Consider the following 24,987-nt stretch of genomic DNA (forward strand, 5'->3'; position numbering starts at 1 on the left):
ATTAGTAATATTATTAATTAGATTTACATGCCGCCCTTCTTCAAAAACTTGGGGCCACTCACAGAATAAATATAGAAACAAAGTGTACAAAAAAAATCTTATACATTGAAAAATTACAGCTAAAAACCCTATATTACTCAATCATACAATCCACATTTATTGGTCAGGGGGGCAAGATCTAATTGCCCCAGGCCTGGTGACGTAGGTGAGTTTTAAGACTCTTGCGGAAGGCGAGGAGGGTGGATGCAGTTCTGATCTCCAAGGGGTAGCTGATTCCAAAGGGCCGGACCCTCCACAGAGAAGGCTCTTCCCCTAGGCCCTGCCAAACGACATTGTCTGGTTGATGGGACCCGGAGAAGGCCAACTCTGTGGGATCTAACTGACCGCTGGGATTTATGTGACATTAATTGAAATTCTGCCAGTTCTCAATGACAGTTTTGGGAGTCTGTCAGATTCCATAGCTGTAGCATACAATGACAATGTGACACATACAATGACAATGGTGAAGAACAGCTGTTGGATGCAAGAGAGAAGATATAATTAAGTGTTTTGCCTACCTCACATCCTCCACTCACTTTACAAGATAGAGAAATACAAAGACAAACCTGTGGGACTTTATTGATGCCTACTAATGTTGACATCTGGAGGGAGATGTCCATGAAAGCTGCATCAAGAAGAGCCAAAAGGTTTTCCTTCCTTACATAGCTGTAGTTAGGAACATTGCCTTCTCCAGTAGAAAGCATGTCCAACAAGGCATCTGAAGTGCCAAGTTCAGTCATATGGTTGTCATGTATATTGTAGCCAAGAGTGAGATTGTGCAGAAGCTGGAGATTCTTGTTGACCACTTGAATGGTGAAAATGAACCATATGATTCTATGCTGATCAATAGAAAGGCTACAGTAAAACAATGTTAATATTATCACCGTTGTCATCAGCAACCATTTTAGTAATTACTGTAAACAAAACTCAAGTACCGGTAATTCAAGTAATAAACATAGGATTGGTAAAGGAAGTAAATAATCTGAAGTTCGTTCAGGTTTTTTTTAATGTCCCATTTTTGGATTTGAGTCTCTCTTCTACAAAATTAGAGAACCATCTTTCAGCTGTGGCGAGGGGGGCGTTTGCCCAGGTTCTCCTGGTGCACCAATTGCGGCCCTACCTGGACCGGGAGTTACTGCTCACAGTCACTCATACCCTCATCACTTCGAGGTTCGACTACTGCAATGCTCTCTACATGGGGCTACCTTTGAAGAGTGTTCGGAAACTTCAGAATGTGCAGAATGCAGCTGCGAGAGCAATCATGGGCTTTCCCAGGTATGCCCATGTTACACCAACACTCCGCAGTCTGCATTGGTTGCCGATCAGTTTCCGGTCACAATTCAAAGTGTTGGTTATGACCTATAAAGCCCTTCATGGCATCGGACCAGAATATGTCCAAGACCGCCTTCTGACGCATGAATCCCAGTGACCGGTTTGGTCCCATAGAGTTGGTCTTCTCTGGGTCCCATCGATGAAACAATGTCACCTGGTAGGACCCAGGGGATGAGCCTTCTCTGTGGCAGCCCCGACCCTCTGGAATCAACTCCCCCCAGAGATTAGGATTGCCCCCACCCTCCTTGCCTTTTGCAAAGTCCTTAAAACCCACCTCTGTCGTCAGGCATGGGGATATTGATTCCCCTGGGCAGTTTCCGTTTTATGTATGGCTTGTATGAGATGTATGATTGTTTTATATTAAGGGTTTTAAATTGTTTTAATCATTGGGTTTGTACTGTTTTGTTGTTGTGAGCCGCTCCGAGTCTTCGGAGAGGGGCGGCATACAAATCTAATAAATAAGTAAGTAAGTAAGTAAGTAAGTAAGTAAGTAAGTAAGTAAGTAAGTAAGTAAGTAAGTAAGTAAGTAAGTAAGTAAACAAACAGACAAACAAACAAACCATAGATATAAAAACAATTTCAGAAATTAGGCAGGTCCTATAGAAAATAATAGAGTAGAGTAGAGTAGAGTATAGTTGAGTAGAGTAGAGTAGAGTAGAGCAGAGGACAGGACAGGACAGGAGAGAGTGGAATGGTGTGGTGTGGAGTGGAACGGAACAGAACAGAACAGGAATTCTTTATTGGCCAAGTGTGATTGAACAAACAAGGATTTTGACAGGTGTATTTGCTCTCAGTGTACATAAAATAATAAAATACATCATCAAGAATAAAAAGATATCATACATATTGATAGTCAAGGTAACTAATAAGCTATCAGATTGTACTAGGAGACAAATAAAAGCAATATAATTGAAAGATACTAGCAATATGGTTATAGTAATATAGAGAGCTGAGGTGGCGCAGCAGATAGAGTGCAGTACTGCAGGCCACTAAAGCTGACTGTAGGTCACTGGTTCAAATCTCATCACTGGCTCAAGGTTGACTCAGCCTTCCATCCTTCCGAGGTGGGTAAAATGAGGACTGGATTGTGGAGGCAATATGCTGGCTCTGTTAAAAAGTGCTATTGCTAACATGTTGTAAGCCACCTTGAGTCTAAGGAGAAGAGCAGCATAAAAATCAAATGAATGAATGAATGAATAAATAAATAAACATTACCACACTGCATCAAAACTCAAAACCAAGACCCACAATCCATCATCCAACCTTCAAACCACCATCACCCAAAACCATCCTACCTTCCAATCCATCCTCAACCAAAAACAACCCTCTGTAAATCAAAACCTGGTATGCATGCCCCTTATTTCCTCAATATCAACTACTGCTAATCTTAAATGCAAACTAATGAATTCAACAAGCATCATTAGCAAAATACCTGAACTCCTTATCTTACTAAAAACTGCTAAATTCAACATTATATTTATCTTCAAAATATTATCTGGCTAAATACATCGCTCCCCAACTCCATTATCACAATAAGAGACTATCATGTTTATTGATCTGATCGTGAAATCCATAAAGGAGGTGGAGTTGCAATCTTCTATAAGAAATCAATGAACTTTAAAAAGGTGCAAGTTAAGCATGAACTCGATCTTCCAGAAACAATAATCTGTGAACTGACCTTAAATACAACACTTCACTTCCTACTATGTTATAGAGCCCTTGATTATGACATCACAAATGCGAACAATCAAACCTCACTACTAATGTGGCAGCCTCCTAATTACATCCCCTTATATTTCTTGGTGACCTAAACCTACCACATATAAACTGGGACCTAAATGAATATACAACTGCACCCATACATTCAACCATTGCTGTTACCAATCTGGGGCTAGATCAACTAGTTACTGACAATACTAAACTCAACAATTGTCTTGATCTCATTTTCTGCAACAGTTTACACTCAATTTATGGACTGCAAATAAAAGAAACCTTTTCCAACAGTGACCATAGCATGATTTATGTCTCAATGTATATCCTTACAGAAATGACCTTAATGATGGGATAACCAATTACAACTTTAAAAATCCATCTATGATATCATAAGCACCAACCCCTCATCTCTTGATTGGCATACACTATTCTCTGGCTGTAATACTACCGATGACTACTACAATATATTTTTGCTTGAAATCCAAAGAATCATTAAATTGTATGTACCACTAAAAATAACCAAAAACAAAAAAACAAATTACCGATAAATATAAGGAAGCTCCAATCCAAAAAAAGATCTCTTTGGTGAAACAATAAACAGGCTAAGTTGCAAACTTTAAAAGCTGCTACAAAAATATGTGTCCCCAAATAAAGATTGAATGCACCAATCAAGAAGTAAACCTTCTAGAAAGATTTATTCATTTGTATGCTGCCCACTCTCAAGAGACTCATATCACTCGTTGCATTGCATATCAGACGTTAATAGAATCAAGAGAGTCCAGAATATATTTCACAAGAAGAGTCCTTTCTTCCTTCACTCGCAACAAAATACCTTACTCCACCAGACTTGAAATAGTGGGATTAGACAATTTACAACTACGTCACCTCCGATCTGATCTAATTATAGTTCATAAAATCATATACCAAAATGTCGTTCCTGTTAATAACTACTTCACCTTCAACCACAGCAATACACAAGCACGTAATAGTTTCAAAGGAAATGTAAATCGCTTCAGACTCGACTGCAGAAAATACAACTTCAGCATTAGAGTGATCAATGCCTGGAATGCATTCCTGACTCTGTGGTTTCTTCCCCAAATCCCAAAAACTGTAAGTAGAAAGTCTAATGTCTACAGTCAACCTCTCCCCATTTTTAAGAGGTCTGTAAGGTGTGTACTCAAGTGCACCACTCTTCCTACTGTTCCTGTCCTATTGTCTTATTGTTCTCTTTTATTGTTATTTTTTACTTACGTTTATACAAACTACTACTATCCTATACATGTTCGACAAATAAATAAAACAAAATAAATAAATAAGTGGGAAGAGATTGATACTAGTGAAGAAGGGATGTATAATAGTAATACAGTCTTAGTAAATTATTTGACAGTGTTATGTTTGTAAGTGAAAAAATAAGAAAAGAATGAGTGTTAGAATGAAGTGTTAGAATGTGGGAAGATGTAACTTCATCATACTGAATGACATACAATTTTTTCCGACTATAAGGAGAAGTGTTGAAAGACAACATTAATTTTGATATTTTTGCTGCAGTGGTGACTATACTAATAAGATGGTCTCCTGGCTTGTAATAGCTCCATGGATTTTTGCCATCATTGTGTTCCAAACTCAGATGGCACTTCATTTTAAACTTTCCAGAGACTGGCTGAAACACAAGTAGGATCAGAGTGAAAAGCAGGAAGTCCGTCATTCCCTCATTCCCTCACCCTACCGCTGTCCTTCCTGTCTCTGAATCCCCTTCCTGTCTCTAAACCAGAACAACAAAAATAGTTAGAAGAATTCAAAGCTCTCCAAACAAATTGGTTTTCCTGATTAAGTTAGAGACAAACAGAGGTTCACATGCAAAGGAGACAAAGCTACATTCAGCAGCAAAACTCCTGTTTGTCCTTGAACAAAATATTCAGCATGATATTTAGCATTTTCTGATGGAAAACTCCTTCCATGTTGCTTTGGTCTGATATTTACAACAAGGGCACTCATTGGAGAAATAGCCACAAAAGGTCTAAAGACAATGATGGTGATAATCACAGTGAGGAACAAGTCCTTCTCTGAGAATCCAGAACTTCTTTGGGAATTCATGTGCAGAAGATTGGCTAGAAAAAAGCATATTATTGAAAAGTCTCAGCCATAACCAACTTTTCTGTAGGTTGTGGTCAGAGGTGGATTCCTCCTGATTTGGACCGGTTCACCCAAACTGGTAGTGACCTGCTGGTGATGTCATGATGACATCACAGAACCAATTCAGTCAATGCTGGTCTGTGGGCACAGCCATCTTTCTTTAAAAAACATTTTTTTATTTTTTTTATTTTGTTTTTATTTTTATTTTTTATTTTTATTTTCTTCTGAGCATGCGCAGAGGCCAAGTTTCCAGCACTGTGTATGTGGTCACTATCTTGTTTTCAGCTTTATTATTTTCCCCCCAGATTTTTTGGTACTGTGCATGCGTGACCCCACGCACCCATAATCACAAGGTGTGCCCACAAGTCATGGCCACACAGCACGGGAGGAAGTGAACCAGCAGCTAGATAAATTAGAACCCACTGCTGGTTGTGGACTTTCCTATTAGGACATATCCAGAATGTGAGACTTGGGCGAAGATAGTGCAACATCCAGGGAATTTATTTTTCCTATCTTTCAGTGTGGTATCTTCGTCATCTTCAGGCTGGTGCTTCTATCCTTGTGTGTGTGTGTAACATATTTTTTCTGATAATGAAATGGAAGGGAGACTACTATAGATCTATTTCAGGCTTATTTGTCTTCATCAGGTAGCCACACCCTTATTGGGATTTGAACCTGGGACTCTGCCTTCTAAGGTTCAAATTCCAGTAAGGGTTTGGCTACATGATGAAGGCAAATAAGCCCAAAATAAATCTATATTTTATTTATTTTATTTATTATTTAGATTTGTATGCCGCCCCTCTCCGCAGACTCGGGGCGGCTCACAACAGGACACAACAAATCGTAACAAATCTAAATAAATTTAAATATATTTTAAAAATTTAAAAAGAACCCCAATATACTAACACACACACAAACAAACATACCATGCATAAATTGTACATGCCCAGGGGAGGTGTTTTAGTTCCCCCATGCCTGATGGCAAAGGTGGGTTTTAAGGAGCTTATGGAAGGTAGGGAGAGTAGGGGCAGTTCTAATCACCGGGGGGAGTTGGTTCCAGAGAGTCGGGGCCGCCACAGAGAAGGCTCTTCCCCTGGGGCCCGCCAACCGACATTGTTTAGTTGACGGGACCCGGAGAAGGCCCACTCTGTGGGACCTAATCGGTCGCTGGGATTTGTGCGGCAGAAGGTGGTCTCGGAAATATTCTGGTCCAGTGCCATGAAGGGCTTTAAAGGTCATAACCAACACTTTGAATTGTGACCGGAAATTGATCGGCAGCCAATGCAGACTGAGGAGTGATGGTGAAACATGGGAATACCTAGGTAAGCCCATGATGGCTCTCGCAGCTGCATTCTGCACGATCTGAAGTTTCCGAACACTTTTCAAAGGTAGCCCCATGTAGAGAGCATTACAGTAGTCGAACCTCGAGGTGATGAGGGCATGAGTGACTGTGAGCAATGAGTCCTGGTCCAGATAGGGCCGCAACTGGTGCACCAGGCGAACCTGGGCAAGAGCCCCCCTCACCACAGCTGAAAGATGGTTCTCTAATGTGAGCTGTGGATCGAGGAGGACGCCCAAGTTGCGGACCCTCTCCAAGGGGGGCAATGATTCCCCCCCCCAGGGTAATGGACGGACAGATGGGATTGTCCTTGGGAGGCAAAACCCACAGCCACTCCATCTTATCCGGGTTGAGCTTGAGTCTGTTGACACCCATCCAGGCCCCGACAGCCTCCAGACACCGGCACATCACTATAGTAGTCTTCCTTCCTTTTCATTGTCAGAAAAAATATGTTACACTTATAGATTATAGTTGTCAGCTATAAAAAACTTACCTGCCTTGGAATATGGCCCCTAGTCGGGCCAAGAGGCAAAAAGGAAGATGTGATGCTCCTTCAATATACCAGGGTAACTCAACAAAATCTCTCTCTCTCTTTCTCTCTCATGCATATATCAAACCCCTTTTTGACCCCCTCTTCTGGAGATTGGCCAATCCCTAGTGTCCATGACCATCAGGTGGATGCATCTTCACCCCACATCACATTTGTGGAATGTAACCTCTAACGGTCTACTCCTGGTCACCTGGTTTCAAGGAAAACAAAACTTATTCCACTTCACAGGGCCTCCAGAAACATAGCGAAGATTGACAATCCATCCTTCTACCTTCTCATACTTTCTCATACCTTCTCTCCCTTTTACTACTTCCCTCCACTTCCCTGTCTCTTCCTTCACTACTTCCTCTTTTTCCTTCTTTGAATTTCCCTGAGTGTTTTTTATCTTAACTCGTCTCACATTGGACAGACTAAAATCATATTCCCTTATCTTTTAAGGACTATCCAAATATTTTCCATGGCCAATATTTTTATATGATTTCTATATATTTAGCTTTTAACTCTAGGTATATGCTTCCAATATGGTGCTGCCTCTTCTAAATCTCCTGGGCCTACTATCGTTTAGTATTCAATTCTCCCCCCCCCCCCAAATCAACTGTTATTGCTTAAACTGCTCCCACCCCAAAAATCTCTTATCCCTCTTACTTTGGGGGCTTTTTGTTTCCTTTTTTTGCTTGATATCTTCACTTAATTATTTTGTTTTAGATTATCATTTCTGAATGCCCTGAAATCATTTTCTTCATCTCTCCTTTCCAGCTTTTTTATACAAACACCATCCTTATCATTACTCTTCTATCTACTGGTTGGTGATTAAATTACACAGTAAAAATTCCAACATATCAATTATGCAATTTTATATTAAAAATTATGATTTATTCTAATCCACACAAATCAAATATAAAGTGTTAGTATTTATTCAAGTTATTTCTCTTCTACCAATTGACCTACATCCATTTTTATCAGTGTAACATAGTTATTTATTTATTTTTAAAGTTAAAAAAGAAAGTTCTTTTGTCCATATATCTAGTTCAAGTTTAAACACAATTAATATTGTTATCACTTTTAAATATAATGTACTTTTTAAAAAATTCCATAATTTCCCATTGTCAATTTATTTTAATTTTTCCACTTTTCACTTTTAAATTTTAAAAATATCTCCCTTCCACCCCCAATTTCTTAATTTCTTCTTCCTCTTTCTTTTGCTTTTACACCTCCAATCTCTTTTCTCTCAAACTCTTTTTTACCACTTTAAATGTAACATTTGTATAGGTCTTCTTTTCTCCCTATTTCCCACTTCTGTTTTGGTTTGTTCCTTTTAATACCCATATTTCCCCTTTGTTATTTTTCTTTTGTCACTGTAAATCCTGATGCATTTTTAAAGATTCCAATATAGCCAGCGTTCTGTTCTTCATTTTGAATATCTTTGTCTTTTTATTGTCAAATAATCCAATATTTTCATAAATCTTCTTTCTTCTACTAGTTCCTTCTCTCCTTTATTAGCATCATTTTCATCCCCCGCCATTGTAGCTTCAAAGTATTTATTGTCCTCTGGTTGTTTTCTTATTTATTTTCCACCTCTTTGTTCCAAAATGTAACTTCTTTCAAAAATCTAACAAATTCTTCATGTTCACTTGCCTCCATCTCCATTTCTGCTACCAGATTATAGTGTGGCCCTTACTGGGTGCAATCCACTACTGCTTCCAACCCATCCATACTATAATTCTAAGAGATGGGCCAAATTCTTTCAACTCAGCCTGTCTTAATGTATGAAATCATATCTAAGACTTCCTAATTTCCGTGGAATACCACAGAGTTTGCGTCTTCTCCTTCACATTATCCAAATCATAATGATTTGCCTGTTCTCTGGTCTCAAGGGACAGTCCCCAGAGATATTTATGGATGTAAACTTCAGTCTAAAAGAAAAAAAAGAAAAGTAAGAAGTAAATGCAAGATGAGAAATGACGAATGCCTCAAGGCTTCCTGTTCCAGTGAAAACTAAGGAGAAGTGTTAGGGAGCAAGCAGGTTTTACTGCAATGAATTAGTCTACTTCCCTCTTGGACAGGATGATTCACAGGATAACGTTTGACTTAGGAAAACTGGGGAAACCCTCCAACCGTTGAAATGATGTTGTTTTATGCTTCTGATAGGGCTTGAAAAAGAAAAACATCTACATGGAAGCAAATTGACTTCAGAAGACCAATGGATCTTCTGTTTCTCCTCCTTCTGCTTCCTCATGCAGCTGATGGGAAACTGACTTTAAAGTGCCCTCTGAATCTGAAGAGGAATGAAGCCAATCCATCTAATTATTACAAGCTGGGAGATCTTCTTCTGGGTGGGATCATCTGTGTAATGAAAGGTTTCGTCCTTCCTTACGATTTCAGCAGGAGCCCCAACATAAAGGGTATCAGGCAGGTCACCGCAGATACAATAAAACCACTTTTTGGTTAATCTTTGCTAATTTTCACTTGCCTCCTTCAGACATGGCAGTGACAAAGCACAGCTCTTCTTGACATCGGTTTAAGAACCGAAAAGGCATAACAGCTAGATTGTGTGTATGTGTGTGTGTATCACATTTTTTTTTGCTCACAGAAAATATAGATAGGTAGATAAATAGATAGATAGATAGATAGATAGATAGATAGATAGGTAGGTAGGTAGGTAGGTAGGTAGGTAGGTAGATAATAGACATCTCCACACACCATGTTTTCCTGGTTGATCACTTATGGTGGTAGGATTTGGCTGCACCAGTGCAAAACATCAGCCCTACAGAATCTTCAGATTTCTGAGTTCTGAGCTTTCTTCCAGTAAAATGGGGAACAGACACATCACTATTTTTTACATAATTTGAGTGGAAAGATCTTAATTGAGGTTGCAGAGCAGGTCTACCTCCCCTTCCCAGCATGTTAATGTTAAGTGTTAGTGTGAGCCCTAAATTCTATGGGAGATTTGAAAGTGACTTCCCTGAATTCTGGAATGGAGAAGATGGTGCAGGCATGGGGTAGCCTCTTGCCAGTATCTGACAGCCGACCTTGCAGAGTTAAAACAAGGGGTGGACATTCCAAGGGAGAAGGAGGTGTAATCATTTGGACACCTTTGGAAGCAGAGGAGCTGTTTCAAAGATTAGATTTCTTTCCCTGGGAGCATCTCAGCAAAGTATGGATAACCACCTGTCGAAAAGCTCTTTTTTTCACCCTACATTGTAAATATATTGAACCATTAGATGTCATCCACCTTTTTTGTGTCATGAAGAGTTCTTACAGATCATGTGGTTTCTGTGCCAAGACTTGATACAGAAGATAGCAAGCTTTGAGATGGGGGAAAGAAGGATGGGTGGATGGATGGATGGAAAAATGGATGGATGGAGAGAGAGAGGGTGGGGGAGAGCACAAGAGAGATGGAAGGGGGAGATAGGGGGAAAGGGAGAAAGAGAGATGGAAGGAGGGAGAGAGAGAGTGATGCTTTTGTTAGGCTTTCAAGACAACATTGAAAATGTACTCAACATGTTGGGCTTGAGTTGAGACCAGGAATCCAATAATTAGTCAATCAATCAAAGTAGGATTGGATGGTGTGGAGAGACAGAGACATGCTGGAATGTAATCAAAAGGTGAAAGCATGACTCAGTTCTCAGCCTTTTCATCCTGGGAGGAAGCCAAGAAAGAACCAAGCTGAGTCTCCATCCCCAATGTACCTTTGAATATTGTTACACTTTAAAACAGTGTTGTCAAGGTTGCCAAGGTTAAGAAACACTGTTTTGGAATCTGTCATTTTGGTGGACTGTTGTTTGGCCATTCTGCAGGGACTATGGAGCTCAGTCCTTGGCTGTTGGGTTTTCAAAGCCTCTGGGTGAACTTCAGGGTTTTTGAAGCAATCAGTGGATGTAGGAAGGGAGTCCTAGCAGTGGCTGGAACCCTCTCACACAAAGTGAAGTCATTGACTTAACCCTTCCGGCATGACATACTCAAAAACTACAAATGGTACATGTCCCTGGCTCTCCATCCTGCCTCCCTCTTTATCAGAGAACACATCCATTTCTGGGTGTCTCTGCAGGATAATTATAGAACATTCTAGGATATTGAATATGCAAAAGTCATAGCAGCTCTTCTGATTTTGCAGAGCTCAATTACAATGGGATTTCCCCCCTGTATACAGACACCTCATGTCCTGGACACAAACTGTTTCAACTACTATCCTCAAAATGATGTTATAAAGCACTGCACACCAGAACAAGTAGACACAAGAACAGTTTTTCCCCCAAACACCCTCACTCTGCTAAACAAATAATTCCCTCAATACTGTCAAATTACTTACTAAAACTACCTACTGCTGCCCAGAGTCCATCAGGAGTTGGGTGGCCTATAAATCTAATAAAACTTAAACTATGTCTGCACTACTAATAATCTTCTCATCATTCCCATCACCCATCCCCTCTCACAAATGATTGTAAGACTCTAACTTAGCTGCTTGTATCCTTACAATTATATTGACTTGTTCTTAATACGATTGGATTGATTATTTGTACCCAGGCTATCATTAAGTGTTGTACCTTATGATTCTTGATGAACTCTTTTCTTTTATGTACATTGAGAGCATATGCACCAAGACAAAATTCTTGTATGTCCAATCACACTTGGTTAAGAAAATTATATTATATTATATTATATTATATTATATTATATTATATTATATTATATTATATTATATTATATTATATTATATTATATTATATTATATTATATTATATTATATTATATTATATTATATTATATTATATTATATTATATTATATTATATTATATTATATTATATTATATTATATTATATTATATTATATTATATTATATTATATTATATTATATTATATTATATTATATTATATTATATTATATTATATTATATTATATTATATTATATTATATTATATTATATTATATTATATTATATTATATTATATTATATTATATTATATTATATTATATTATATTATATTATATTATATTATATTATATTATATTATATTATATTATATTATATTATATTATATTATATTATATTATATTATATTATATCCTGCCCTACCCTATTCTATTCTATTTTTGAGTGATGTGCTAATGCATTTTACTTTCCTGTGGCTTTTACTACTTTTCCTAACTTCAGAAAACTCTTTTACAAAGGCTATTGAGTAAATGATGATGGTGGTGATGATGTTAAACTGTATGGTTCATTATTTAATACTGCCTATGAAGAATGAAGTTTGACAATTTGGTTGGTAGGGTGAGATCTTTACATATCATAATGATGTGATATGTATATATTTTCAGGAATGGACCTATCTTTTTCTGGAAAATTCTCTCCTTCCCTTTTGCCACCCAGGAGATCAACCAGGATCTCCAGTTGTTACCCAACATCTCCCTGGGCTACAACTTCCATGGCAGCTATTTCAGCAAAATCATGACTTCAGATGCCTTGCTGGATTTGCTTTCTACTGGGGAGGCAAATATTCCAAACTACAGATGTGGAAGACATAACAGACCCTTGATTGTTTTGGATGGGTCCAAAACTGATATCTCCATCCAGATAGCAGATATGCTGAGCATTTATAAAATTCCACAGGTTTGTGTGTGTGAGAGAGTGTGAGTATGTGGTTGTGGTGTCTAAATCTGCTCTGAATCCTCCATGAACTTTAAGGGCCACTTATGTTCATGGAAATAATAAGTTTATTACACTTGGAATCACACTGAGAGCAAAAGGTTAAAACAAACAGATCTGGAACACTATTCCAGTTAGATTCCTCCTGTTTGTGGAAGAAACATCTCATAGTCAAGATTAGATAGAAGGTTGCCTATGAACAGAACAATCGTATTTAGTTATTTGTTTGTTTGTTTGTTTGTTTGTTTGCTTGCTTGCTTATTTATTTATTTATCATTTATTCATTTATTTAAATTTTATTTTATTTGTCAAAACATATACAAGATTGCAGGTATTGGTATAAAAATAAACAAATATAGATAAATGAGGGCAGTAGGCCAGGGACTGTAGGCACGCTGGTTTGCTTATGCATGCTACTTGCAGACCTCTTAGGAATGCAGTGATGTTGACACTAGACAATCCAAGGTTAAAGGTTTTGGGGTTTGGGAAAGAAACCACGGAGTCAGGTAGTGCATTCTTGGCATTCATCACTCTGTTGCTGAAGACATATTTTCTCAAGTCGAGTTTTGAGCGGTTTACATTGAGTTTGAATGTATCATTTTTTTATTGTATTTATTTTGTCCAATACACAATAATACACAATGAAGGTTATAGAGGATATAGAGAGAAGAAATATGAGATATAGGAGAGACTATAGGACAGGGGACGGAAGGCAATCTAGTATGCTTATGTACGCCCTTTACTGACCTCTTAGGAATCAGGAGAGGTCAACCATGGATAGTCAAAGGGTAAAATGTTGGGGGTTAGGGGATGATACTACAAAGTCTGGTAATGAGTTCCACACTTCGACAACCTGATTACTCAAGTCATATTTTTTACAGTCGAGTTTGGAGTTATTAATATTAAGCTTGAATCTGTTGTGTGCTCTTGTGTTGTTATGGTTGAAGCTGAAGTAGTCTTTGACAGGCAGGACATTGCAGCATATGATCTTGTGGGCAATACTTAGATCATGTTTAAGGTATTGTAGTTCTAAGATTTCAAGACCCAGGATTGTAAGTCTAGTTTCCTAGGGTATTCTGTTTCGAATGGAGGAATGAATGGCTCTTTTTGTGAAGTATCTTTGAACATTTTCAAGGGGGTTAATGTCTGAGATGTGATATGGGTTCCAAACAGATGAGCTGTATTCGAAGATGGTTCTAGTGAAAGTTTTGTAAGCTCTGGTAAGTAGTGTGAGATTTCCAGAGCAGAAGCTACTTAGGATTAGATTAACAACTCTTGAGGCATTCTTAGCGATGTTGTTGCAGTGGGCTTTGGCACTTAGATCTTTAGAGGATTTGCACAACCAGATTTCGAATTATATTATAATGCAGCAATTATGGATTGGTTGAAAGATTGGTTTAAATTGGAAAATAAAAGACTATTAATACTGGAAGGACACGATATGAGAACAGGGTGGCATGCTATTCTATGGGAAAATAAAGAACAAACACATAGCTATTTCAAACAACATATAATAAGAAATTCGTTATACACAACTTGGAAAAAAATCAAAAAAATGTACTACCACCAAATTCCCAAATGGTACTCGAGCTTAGAGGTGACGGTATACCCAAACTCAAGAGAACTAAACAAAATGTTAAATTATTATCAAACATTAGAAAAAAACGGGGAATTAAAAACTAGGGAACAACTAGAAGAAATTGGAATTAAAATCGATTGGTGGCCGTATAACCTAATTAAATCGAAATATCAAGAAGGGAAAAGGAAGGAAATACAAATAAAAGAGATAGAATTAGATAAAATAATTTTAGGCCAAGAAAAGAAAATGATTTCCAAAATATATAGATATATGCTACACTATAAAATGGAGGAACACATCGTTAAAAATAATATACATAGTTGGGGCAAAAATTTTGGTTATAGCATAAATTTAGATAAGTGGGAATCAATTTGGACTAAAAACTATAAATTAACAAAATCAACAGCTTATAAGGAAAACATATACAAAATGTATTATAGGTGGTACCTTCCACCGGCAACACTAGCTAAAATGTATAAAGGAACAAACCCAAAATGTTGGAGGTGTAAAAAAATGGGGACCTACTACCACATTTGGTGGACCTGCCCAAAAATGAAAAAATTTGGGAATAAAATGCAGAATTGGATAGAAGAGATTTTACAAATGAAGATAAATAAAAAACCTGAAACCTTTCTCCTGGGAATTATAGATCAAAAAATTGAAAAAAAACAAACATTACTTATTAATTCATATATTGACAGCAATCAGAATAACGATAGCTCAAAATTGGAAGCAACCCGAACCACCAGACGACGATTTGCTAATTAAAAAAAATTTAGACTGTGCTGAATTTGACGCATTAACAATTAAATTAAAAAACAAAGAGGATTCCGAACACGATAAAACCTGGATACATCTTTACAACTGGTTTAAGAAAAGAAACAAAATTCAAAAGAAAAAATCAAATTAACAATACTTTATATCCTTTTTATTACATAGAAAAAAAATACAAAAGATATATATACAAAAAACCTTTTTATAAAGAAAGATCTGTATGAAATTAAAGAAATTAAATATGAATGAAAGAAGGCGGATAAGAAAGAATTAAATGATTTAAAGAACAGTGACAACCAACAAGAGAAAATGGTATATGCTGAGGATACAACATACTTCACCAGAAAATAATTTAAAATTAAAAATCATTCAAAACTTACCTCCTGAAGGGAATATAAGTACAAATATTATAAAATATGCTAAGTGAATAGTTATTGTTATTAATGTACTTAATTAAGCAATTAGATTTTTTTTAAAGAATATTTTCTTTTTGTTTGTTTGTTTGTTTGTCACGTTTGTTTGTCCGTTTATTTGTTATGCATTGATTTAGCCTTGTATTAATATAAAACATATATTGTATGTAAATGTGTATATATATTTGTAATAAAATTAAAAAAATGTAAAAAAAAAGAAAAAAAGATCTTTAGTTATTAGTATTGTGCGCTCATGTATTGTTGCAGTTGAAGCTGAAATATTCAGATATGACATTGTGATAGATGATTTTATGAACTACATTTAGATCAGATCAAAGGCGACATAGCTCTAAGCTATCTAAACCCAAAATTTCAAGTCTGGTGGAATAAGGTATTCTGTTGCGAGCAGAGGAGTGGAGGATCTTATGAAATATTTCTGGACTCTCTCAATTTTATTAATGTCCGATATTAATCTCATAAAAATAATCTTCGCAGAAACTTTGAGGTCCTTCTATCATATAAAAAAGAGCATTTTAACCATAAAGTTCTCTTGTTAATATGTTGGCTTGGATTTGACTCAACGTATAACTAAACTTCTTTTCTTTTTGGGGGGGTATAAAATTTTCTTTATTTTTTCTCTAACATATAGTAAAAACAATATGGGCAGTAAAAGAAACAGAATCAGTGCCTAAAATAATAACACATGATATTTCTTTGATACATTAAACATTCAGAGAACAAAAATGCTAATAATGCTTTTAATATAGATTGAGTTCATTAAGTCTTTCCTGATACGTTTTATGCTTAAGACCTTCCACCATTCTTGAACAGGTCTGGGGGACAGAAGGAAAAGGGGGGACATGATCGAAACATTTAAATATGTTAAAGGGTTAAATAAGGTTCAGGAGGGAAGTGTTTTTAATAGGAAAGTCAACACAAGAACAAGGGGACACAATCGGAAGTTAATTGGGGGAAATATCAAAAGCAACGTGAGAAAATATTATTTCACTGAAAGAATAGTAGATTACCCCCGGAAGCCGAGTAACGACGCTGAGACATGTTGTGGATTAAAAATGGGTCATTTATTGAATTATCATAAATTTAAATAAATTTGCATAAATTTGCATACACCAATTTCAATATTTAAATTCAGAACGAACTAAGGACCTGCAGAGGCCAAAACTAACTGGGCGGAAATTCCTACCATAACATTCTTTGGCAACATTGGGCAAAAACTCCCTGCTGACCCAGGTGAAGGTACCACCTTCACCTGGGTCCATGCCATGCCCCTTCGTCGTGTGGGAGGAGTCCACCCTCCAATCCCTGTGGGAATTGGATCCGGTGATTCCCATGGACATCCTCTCTCCAATCCCCGACGTTGTTTCAACCTCTAGTTCCTGGAGAGAGGCGGTCCATCACCCTTTAGGATGCCCGAAAGGAGCATGCGCAGTTGCTTCTAATTGCCCATTTCCGCCCCTAACCTGCCAAACCCCAATGACCAAAGGGAGGCCTATACCACTAAGTGCGCCGCACCCCCTAACCAATCCAGTCCATACCCTCAGTGTGGAATAGGCGAAAAAACGGCCGCTTCTAAAGGGGAGGCCACAAAAAATTCCTATTCGGCCCCGAGGCGACCTCCTTAGGACACACTGTTGATAGCGGAGGGTGGGCGGGTGTTCGCGTGAAAAGCCAAGGCAAGGGGGAGGTCTTGTCCAGATCGCCCTTAAATAGGGCGATCCAAGACCTCCCACAAAACCCAACAGGCAGCGCGCCACCCTGGCGCGCTGCCAAAAGCCGAATTTCCGGGTTCCAAGGAACCCGGAAGTCCAGACTTGGAAGAGCTGCCGGCAGCATCTCCTGGCCCCGCAGGTAATTTCGGCTGGCGCTAAAACCGCATTCCTTGGAACAAACTTCCAGCAGACGTGGTTGGTAAATCCACAGTAACTGAATTTAAACATGCCTGGGATAAACATATATCCATCCTAAGATAAAACACAGGAAATAGTATAAGGGCAGACTACATGGACCATGAGGTCTTTTTCTGCCGTCAGTCTTCTATGTTTCTATATACTTTTTATCCTCTTCTTTGCTAAATTAATTGAAATTAACTACACATGAGACATATTTCATCTACAGATAGCAATATTATAAAATCTAATCCCTTATATTCTCTTTTTCTATTTATAATAAAGCATAAACATCTTAACTCAATATTTAATTTAATCCTTTCATCTCTGTGTTAACTCCTTATCCTTTACTGCAACCAATCCTTATTTCATCATCCGTGTCTTCTATTCTTTTTCAGGTCAGTTTTACTTTTGTTTCCCAGGCTTTGAGTGACAAATCTCTCTTCCCTTTTCTCTACCAAGTGGTTCCCAAAGAAGGAGTTCAGTACCCCGCAATTATCAAATTGCTCCACCATTTCAGGTGGACCTTGGTTGGTCTGATTGCACCGGACTCTGATGATGGGGAAACATTCATGAAAAGTTTGACGTCTCTGCTTGTCAAGAACAGCATTTGTGTTGTTTTATCCCAAAGAATCTCTGTGGATACCCATCATGTAAAGTATGATTGTTTCCCATTCTACCAGTGGACACAAGTCAATGTCTTTGTTTACTCTGTGGAGATGGATTCCTTCATAACAGGAATATTGTTTATGCAGAAAATAACTGAAATCTGCACAAAAGACATAATTGGAAAAGTCTGGATAACTTCAACTTTATGGGATTTTACTTTGGATTTAGAGTATACCCCACGGATTAGTCCCTCCATCTATGGCTACATTTCCTTCTTGATTCAGAGGGACAGAAATGCCAGAAATGGGGATTTTCAGTCTATTCACAAGTCTATCATAGGCTTTATGAAGAAAGTATTTCATTGTTCCTATTCCAAGCATGGCTTATCTGTGAAAGGCTGGACAAGATGCCCAGAGAAAAGGGACATAGAAGCTTTGCCCCAGGAGCAGATTGAAGAAATCCTGTCTCTGGATAGCTACATCATTCATCGCTCTATCTGGAGTGTGGCCAGGGCCTTAAATGATGCATATTTATATAAATCCAAGAGGAAAATTAAGGATGGTAAAAATTGGCTAGCTGTTCAACAGGTGCAGCCATGGCAGGTATTCCCTCTACATAACCCTTTGATGCCATTCTTCCCTATTTTTCTTAACTTTTCTTAACTGTAAACTTCTCTATGAAGCTCACTAGTTTATTCAGAGATTTAATTTTCCTGACTATCTATAGTCCTGGGGCTAACTAACCAACTAAGCTAATTTGCAGATGACCCCAAGCTGGTGGGAGTAGCCAATACTCCAGAGGACAGGGTCAGGATCCAGATGGATCTTGACAGACTTGTACACTGGACACAAACAAATAAAATGAAATTCAATGCAGAGAAAAGTAAAATCCTACACCTAGGTAAGAAAAACTAAAAACATACATATTAACTGGGTGAAACCACATTCAATAGCAGTGACTGCGAGAGGGATCTCGGAGTCTTGGTGGACAACCAACTAAATATGAGCCAGCAATATGTAGCAGCAGCCCAAAAGACCAATACAACACTAAGTGGGTGAATGTAGTTGCTTGTTTTTTAAATATGTAAAGGGTTTTAGAATATTATTTAAATTAAATTTCTGTGTGTTTTTAGTAGCAATACTTTAATACAACCCTAAGTGGGTGAATGTAGTTGCTTGTTTTTTAAATATGTAAGGGTTTTTAGAATATTATTTAAAAATTTTGGTGTGTTTTTAGTAGTGATATTTTAGTATACTTTAATACTACATTTCTCTATGTTAGTGCAGGGATACCTTGTCTTAGAAAATTAATTGGTTCCGGGATGAGGTTTTTAAGGTGAAAAGTTTGTAAGACGAAACAACGTTTCCCATAGGAATCAATGGAAAAGCGATTAATCCATGCAAGCCCGAAATTCACCCTTTTTGCCAGCCAAAGCGCCCGTTTTTCAACCGCTGGGATTCCCCTGAGGCTCTCCTCCATGGGAAATCCCACCTCTTCTTCGCTGGCAATGGAAGTCCAGAGCTGGGGTTTCCCAGTGAAGGGAGCATCAATGAAATCGCAGCATCACAAAAACCCCAGAGTCCTCGAAACCCCACCTCCAGACCTCTGTGTTTTTGTGATGCTGCGATTTCACTGAGTCTCCCCTCGCTGGGAAACCCCACCTCCGGACTTCCGTTGCCAGCGAAGCACTCATTTTTGCGATGCTGGGATTCCCCTGCAGCATCGCAAAAACACAGAAGTCCTGAGGTCGGGTTTCCCATGGTGGGGAGCCTCAGAGGAATCCCAGCAGCGCAAAAACGGGTGCTTTGCCGAGAAAAGAAGTCTGGAGGTGGGGCATCCCAGTGACGGCGGTGGGCTTATAAGGTAAAAATAGTTTGTACTATTTTGGGGGTTGTATCTCAAAAAGTTTGTATGACAAGGCATTTTTAAGGCCAGGTATCACTGTATTTGTTTATGATGAGCCGACCTGAGTCCCTGGAGAAGGGCAGCATAGAAATCTGAGAGAAATCTGATAGATAGATAGATAGATAGATAGATAGATAGATAGATAGATAGATAGATAGATGATGGATGGATGGATGGTTGGACGGACGGACGGACGGACGGACGGACGGACAGACAGACAGACAGACAGACAGACAGACATTAACAGAGGGATATAATCTAGGACTAGGGAGGTACTAATACCACTCTATAAACCCTCCGTTAGACCACACCTAGAGTACTGCATTCAGTTTTGGTCATCATACTCCAAAAGAGACATTGAAACTCTAGAGAAAGTGTGGCATACAAATCTAATAAATAAATAAATAAACCAGGATGATGGTAACTGGAAACTAAAATATATGATGAGAGGTTGCAGGAACTAGGCATAGCTAGTCTCATAAAGAAGAGATCCAAGGGGGACATGCCTGTTTTCAGCCTTTCCAAACTTCCGGTAGGCCCATTTTTCACAGTCCCGAGCCTCCCTTATTTTATATTAATGTGAGGAGACTCCTCTACCATCATCACAATTTCGCATATGTCATGATCAAAACATTATAGTCCATGAATATTGATCTCCAATGTTTATCAGGGTTGTAGTCAATTAAGATACTCATATAACAATTTTAATGAAGTTAGAGAAGGCATAGGACTCATTGCACCTCTAGTCCATATAGAAACAGAAATCCCTGTTAAAAATCAACTTTATGGGAAGTCCAGTTGTGGAATAGTAGAACTGTTCAGAACTATACTATATTCGCATTTATTCCCTTGTCTTATTTTAGCTTCACCATTTCCTGCAAAACCTTTTCAGGCTTTACAATAACTCCTTGGATGGGTTATATTTGGATGAGAGTGGAGAGCTGGCTGCTGGTCTTGACATCATAGGTTCAGTCCAGTTTTCCAATAAGTCAGTTGTCCGGGCAAAATTTGGGAGCCTAGCAAGACAGGGTTTGGGAGAAGCCATGTTTACTGTTGACCAGGATGCAATAGTGTTCTCCAAATATCTCAATCAGGTAAAGAAAATATTTACCAAAACATATGAAGAATGATTGCAGGAATTGGATTTGGTTAGTCTAGTGAAAAGAGGGGATGGGTGACATGATAGCAGTGTTCCAATCTGTGATGGGCTGTCACAAAGAAGAGAGGGTCCACCCATTCTCCAAAGCACCTAAGACCAGGACAAGAAAGAATGGACGAAAACACATCAAAGAGAGAAGCAATCTGGAATTAAGTGAGAAAACATTATTTCACTGAAAGAGTAGTAGATCCTTGGAACAAACTTCCAGCAGACATGGTTGTTAAATCCACAGTAACTGAATTTAAACTTGCCTGGGATAAACATATATCCATCCTAAGATAAAATACAGGAAATAGAATAAGGGCAGACTAGATGGACTATGAGGTCTTTTTCTGCCGTCAGTTTTCTATGTTTCTATGTTTCTAAACTTCCTAAAAGTGAAACCAATTAATTAACTCGTGGAACAGTTTGCTTTCAGAAATTGTGGATGCACCAACACTGGAGGCTTTAAAGAAGAGACTGGACAGCCATTTCTCTAAAATGTAATAGGGGCTCCTGCTTGAGCATGGGGTTGGACTATAAAACCTATAAGACCTACAAGATCCTTCCAACTTTGCTATTCTTTCATTCTGTTATTTCAATTCCAGAAGAAACCCAGAACTGTTTTTTTTAATATTGGTTCTGATGACAAAATTTTTCAGGACTAATTGTGCTGTATTGCCTTACCGTCTTACACTCCTGTGAATTAAGGAGATCTTTGTCTGAGCCACTTCCAGATGTTGTCACTGTTGACTTGCAAATGTTTCACACTCTTTTGCCTTAAGAATCATATTCCCATGCATACAATTCATGTCAGGTGTCCTGCACATGGTGCTATAACCCCTCTTTGTCCAGCAAACACTGGATCAACTTAAACAAAATCACCACGTGGTCACCATCAGCAGAGGTAACTAGCATATACTACTTACAGTATGTAATGACTACTCCACCTTCAACCGCACCAACACACAAGCACGTAATAGATTCAAACTAAATTTAAACTGCTCCAAACTAGACTGCAGAAAATACGACTTCAGCAATAGAGTGATTAACGCCTGGAATTCATTACCTGACTCTGTTGTTCCTTCACCAAACCACAAAACCTTTCACCTTAGATTGTCTACATTTGACCTCTCCCCTTTTTTAAGAGGTCTGTAAGGGCCGTGCATAAGCGCACCATTGTGCCTACCATTTGTTTTCTTTTATCATTACTTTCTGTGTTATGTTTATATAAACTACTATCCTATAATTGATTGAAAAATAAATAAAATAAATAAATTAATAAAATAAAACATTTACTACACATTTTCCTAGATTTTATTTCTATTATTCTGTAGTCCCTCCCTGAATCCAAGTGTGTGGAGAGCTGCCATCCAGGATTCAGCAAGTTGCCCCGGGAAGGGCAGCCCCCTTGCTGCTACGACTGTGCTCCTTGTGGGGAAGGGACGGTCTCCACTCAGGAAGGTACATATTGACTAATTTTACGTGATGCATTCATGAAAGAAATAAAAAAGGGTAAACAGAAGGAGAAACAGCTAACATTGCAGGAATGGGATTAATCTCTCTTTTCTCATCTCTCTTATTGCAGATGCAAAAATGTGCACCAAATGTCCAGAGAACAAGCATCCAAATGTGAAACGAGACCAGTGCATCCCCAAAGTCATAACCTTCCTATCTTACAGAGGTCTTCTAGGGATGATCCTGGCTTTTTTTGCCTTGGTCTTGTCTTTAGGCACTATGTTTGTCTTAGCAATCTTTATAAAATATTTGGAAACTCCGCTAGTCAAGGCCAACAACCGAGACCTCTCTTACATCCTCCTCATCTCCCTGTTGTTCTCCTTCTTGACCTCCTTCCTCTTCATTGGCCAGCCAAGGAAAGCCACTTGTCTTCTCCGCCAAACCATTTTCAGCATCATCTTCTCAATTGCTATCTCCTCAGTCTTGGCCAAGACAATCACAGTAGTGTTGGCTTTTCTAGCCACAAAGCCAGGCAACACCATAAGAACCTTATTGGGAAAGACTCTGGCCAACTCCCTTGTTCTTTCTTGTTCTGGGATCCAAACTCTCATTTGCTCCATCTGGCTAGGAGTCTCTCCCCCATTCCCTGATTCTGACTTCCACTCCCAGCCTGGAGTGATCATCCAGCAATGCAATGAAGGGTCTGTTGCTATGTTCTATGGAACCCTGGGCTACATGGGCTTCCTTGCTGGCATCTGCTTCACAGTGGCTTTCCTGGCCAGGAAACTCCCTGGGGCCTTCAATGAAGCCAAACTGATCACCTTCAGCATGCTGGTCTTCTGCAGTGTCTGGGTCTCTTTTGTACCCACCTATTTGAGCACCAAGGGAAAATACATGGTAGCTGTTCAGATCTTCTCCATCTTGGCCTCCTGTGCTGGTCTGCTGGTCTGCATCTTCGTCCCCAAATGCTATATTATCATTCTGAGACCAGACCTGAATACAAAGGAGCAGCTTACAACCAGAAGAAATGTAGAAATATGAGATAGATGAATTTTAATATTTATATGAGGTTTTGGGGATGATGATAAAACTGCAATAAAGGCTGAACCATTCACCTCCAAAATGATTTTAAAAAATAGACCTAAAATAAAAATTACGCAGTTATAGTGACTTTTGGTTTTGGTTTACTGTTCCTAAGGTTTATGCTTATTTTTTGCTTAATTTCTTCCTTCTTCTTTATTTGAAATTCAACCATCTCTATTCACCTTACAACTTCAAACTAAACTAAAATTGAAACATGCATGATTATATTTAGTCCTCCTATAAGCTTCCTATTCCAATTAATTCAACTAATTAGTCTAAAACCCAATAGCATTAAAAATCAATCATTTCCATTCACACAACAAAACACATTACGTTACATTGGCCAGGGGTTAGAGACTAATGGCCCCAAGCCTGGCAGCATAAATTAGTCTTTAGACTGTTGCAAAAGGCAAGGAGGGTGGGGGCAGTATGAATCTCTGGGGGGAGCTGATTCCAGAGGACCAGAGCCGCCACAGAGAAGGCTTTCCCTAGGCCACATCAGGTGATATTGTTTAGTTGACTGGACCTGGAGAAGGCCTACTCTGTGGGACCTGACCAGTCACTGGGACTCATTTGGCAGAAGGTGGTCCTGTAAATAATCTGGTCCAATGCCATGTTGGGCTTTATAGGTTATAACGAACACTTTGAATTGCATTTGGAATCCAATCAGCAGCCACTGAAGATTGTGTCATGCTGGAGAGACCTAGGCATACCTATGAAGGCCCATGACCTCTCACACAGCTGCATTCTGCACAATCTGTAGTTTCTGAATGCTCTTCAAAGGTAGCCCCATGTAGAGAGCATTGCAGTAGTCAAAACTCCATGTGATAAGAGCATGAGAAACTGTGAGTAGAGACTCCCTGTACAGATAGGGCTGCAATTGGTGCACCAGGCAAACCTGGGGGAATACCCCCCTCGCCACAGCTGAAATATGGCATTCTACGGTCACCTGTGGAGCCTGTTTTCGGTTAGTTAGGCATAGGCTACCATGGTTAGGGCCCTCTTTTAACACAGGGCCAGAGAAGCTTAACTAAAATAATGTTTTGGGGTCACCAGCCTGGCCCATAAGATCTGCCTCTGTTGGGCACCTTTGCCCAGTTGCAGAGGATGCTCCTCCTTGTCTAACAGCAGGGTCGCCACTCTGTTCATTGTTACTGCGGCACCCACTGAGAACAAAAAGCCATGCAATGTGCAACTGGGAAAACACTCCCCGTCTAGGGGAATCAATTGAGAGGGACCACGCATGTTCCCAGGGGTCATATGTGCCCCCTGGCATCTCTCCATACCCCCCAGGGGAGCGCACCCATTACTTCATCAGAGACAAGCAAAACAATAGTTTATCAAGTTGGAGACATTTTTCTTCCTGAA

At 38.7% G+C, this 24,987-nt stretch overlaps 1 protein-coding gene across 1 annotated transcript; it reads left to right on the top strand.

Annotated features, from left to right (window-relative positions):
- Positions 1-788: 788 nt before the first annotated feature.
- On the top strand, positions 789-23,577 carry LOC139159181 (vomeronasal type-2 receptor 26-like). The gene is made up of 7 exons (XM_070736533.1): positions 789-899; positions 8,981-9,039; positions 12,426-12,717; positions 17,825-18,637; positions 20,804-21,034; positions 22,416-22,542; positions 22,667-23,577. Exons 1-7 carry the CDS (start codon positions 789-791, stop codon positions 23,575-23,577), a joined length of 2,544 nt encoding a protein of 847 aa, XP_070592634.1.
- The last annotated feature ends 1,410 nt before the right edge of the window (positions 23,578-24,987 follow it).

Source organism: Erythrolamprus reginae, chromosome 2 (genome assembly GCF_031021105.1).
Source record: "Erythrolamprus reginae isolate rEryReg1 chromosome 2, rEryReg1.hap1, whole genome shotgun sequence".
Taxonomy (NCBI): domain Eukaryota; kingdom Metazoa; phylum Chordata; class Lepidosauria; order Squamata; family Dipsadidae; genus Erythrolamprus; species Erythrolamprus reginae.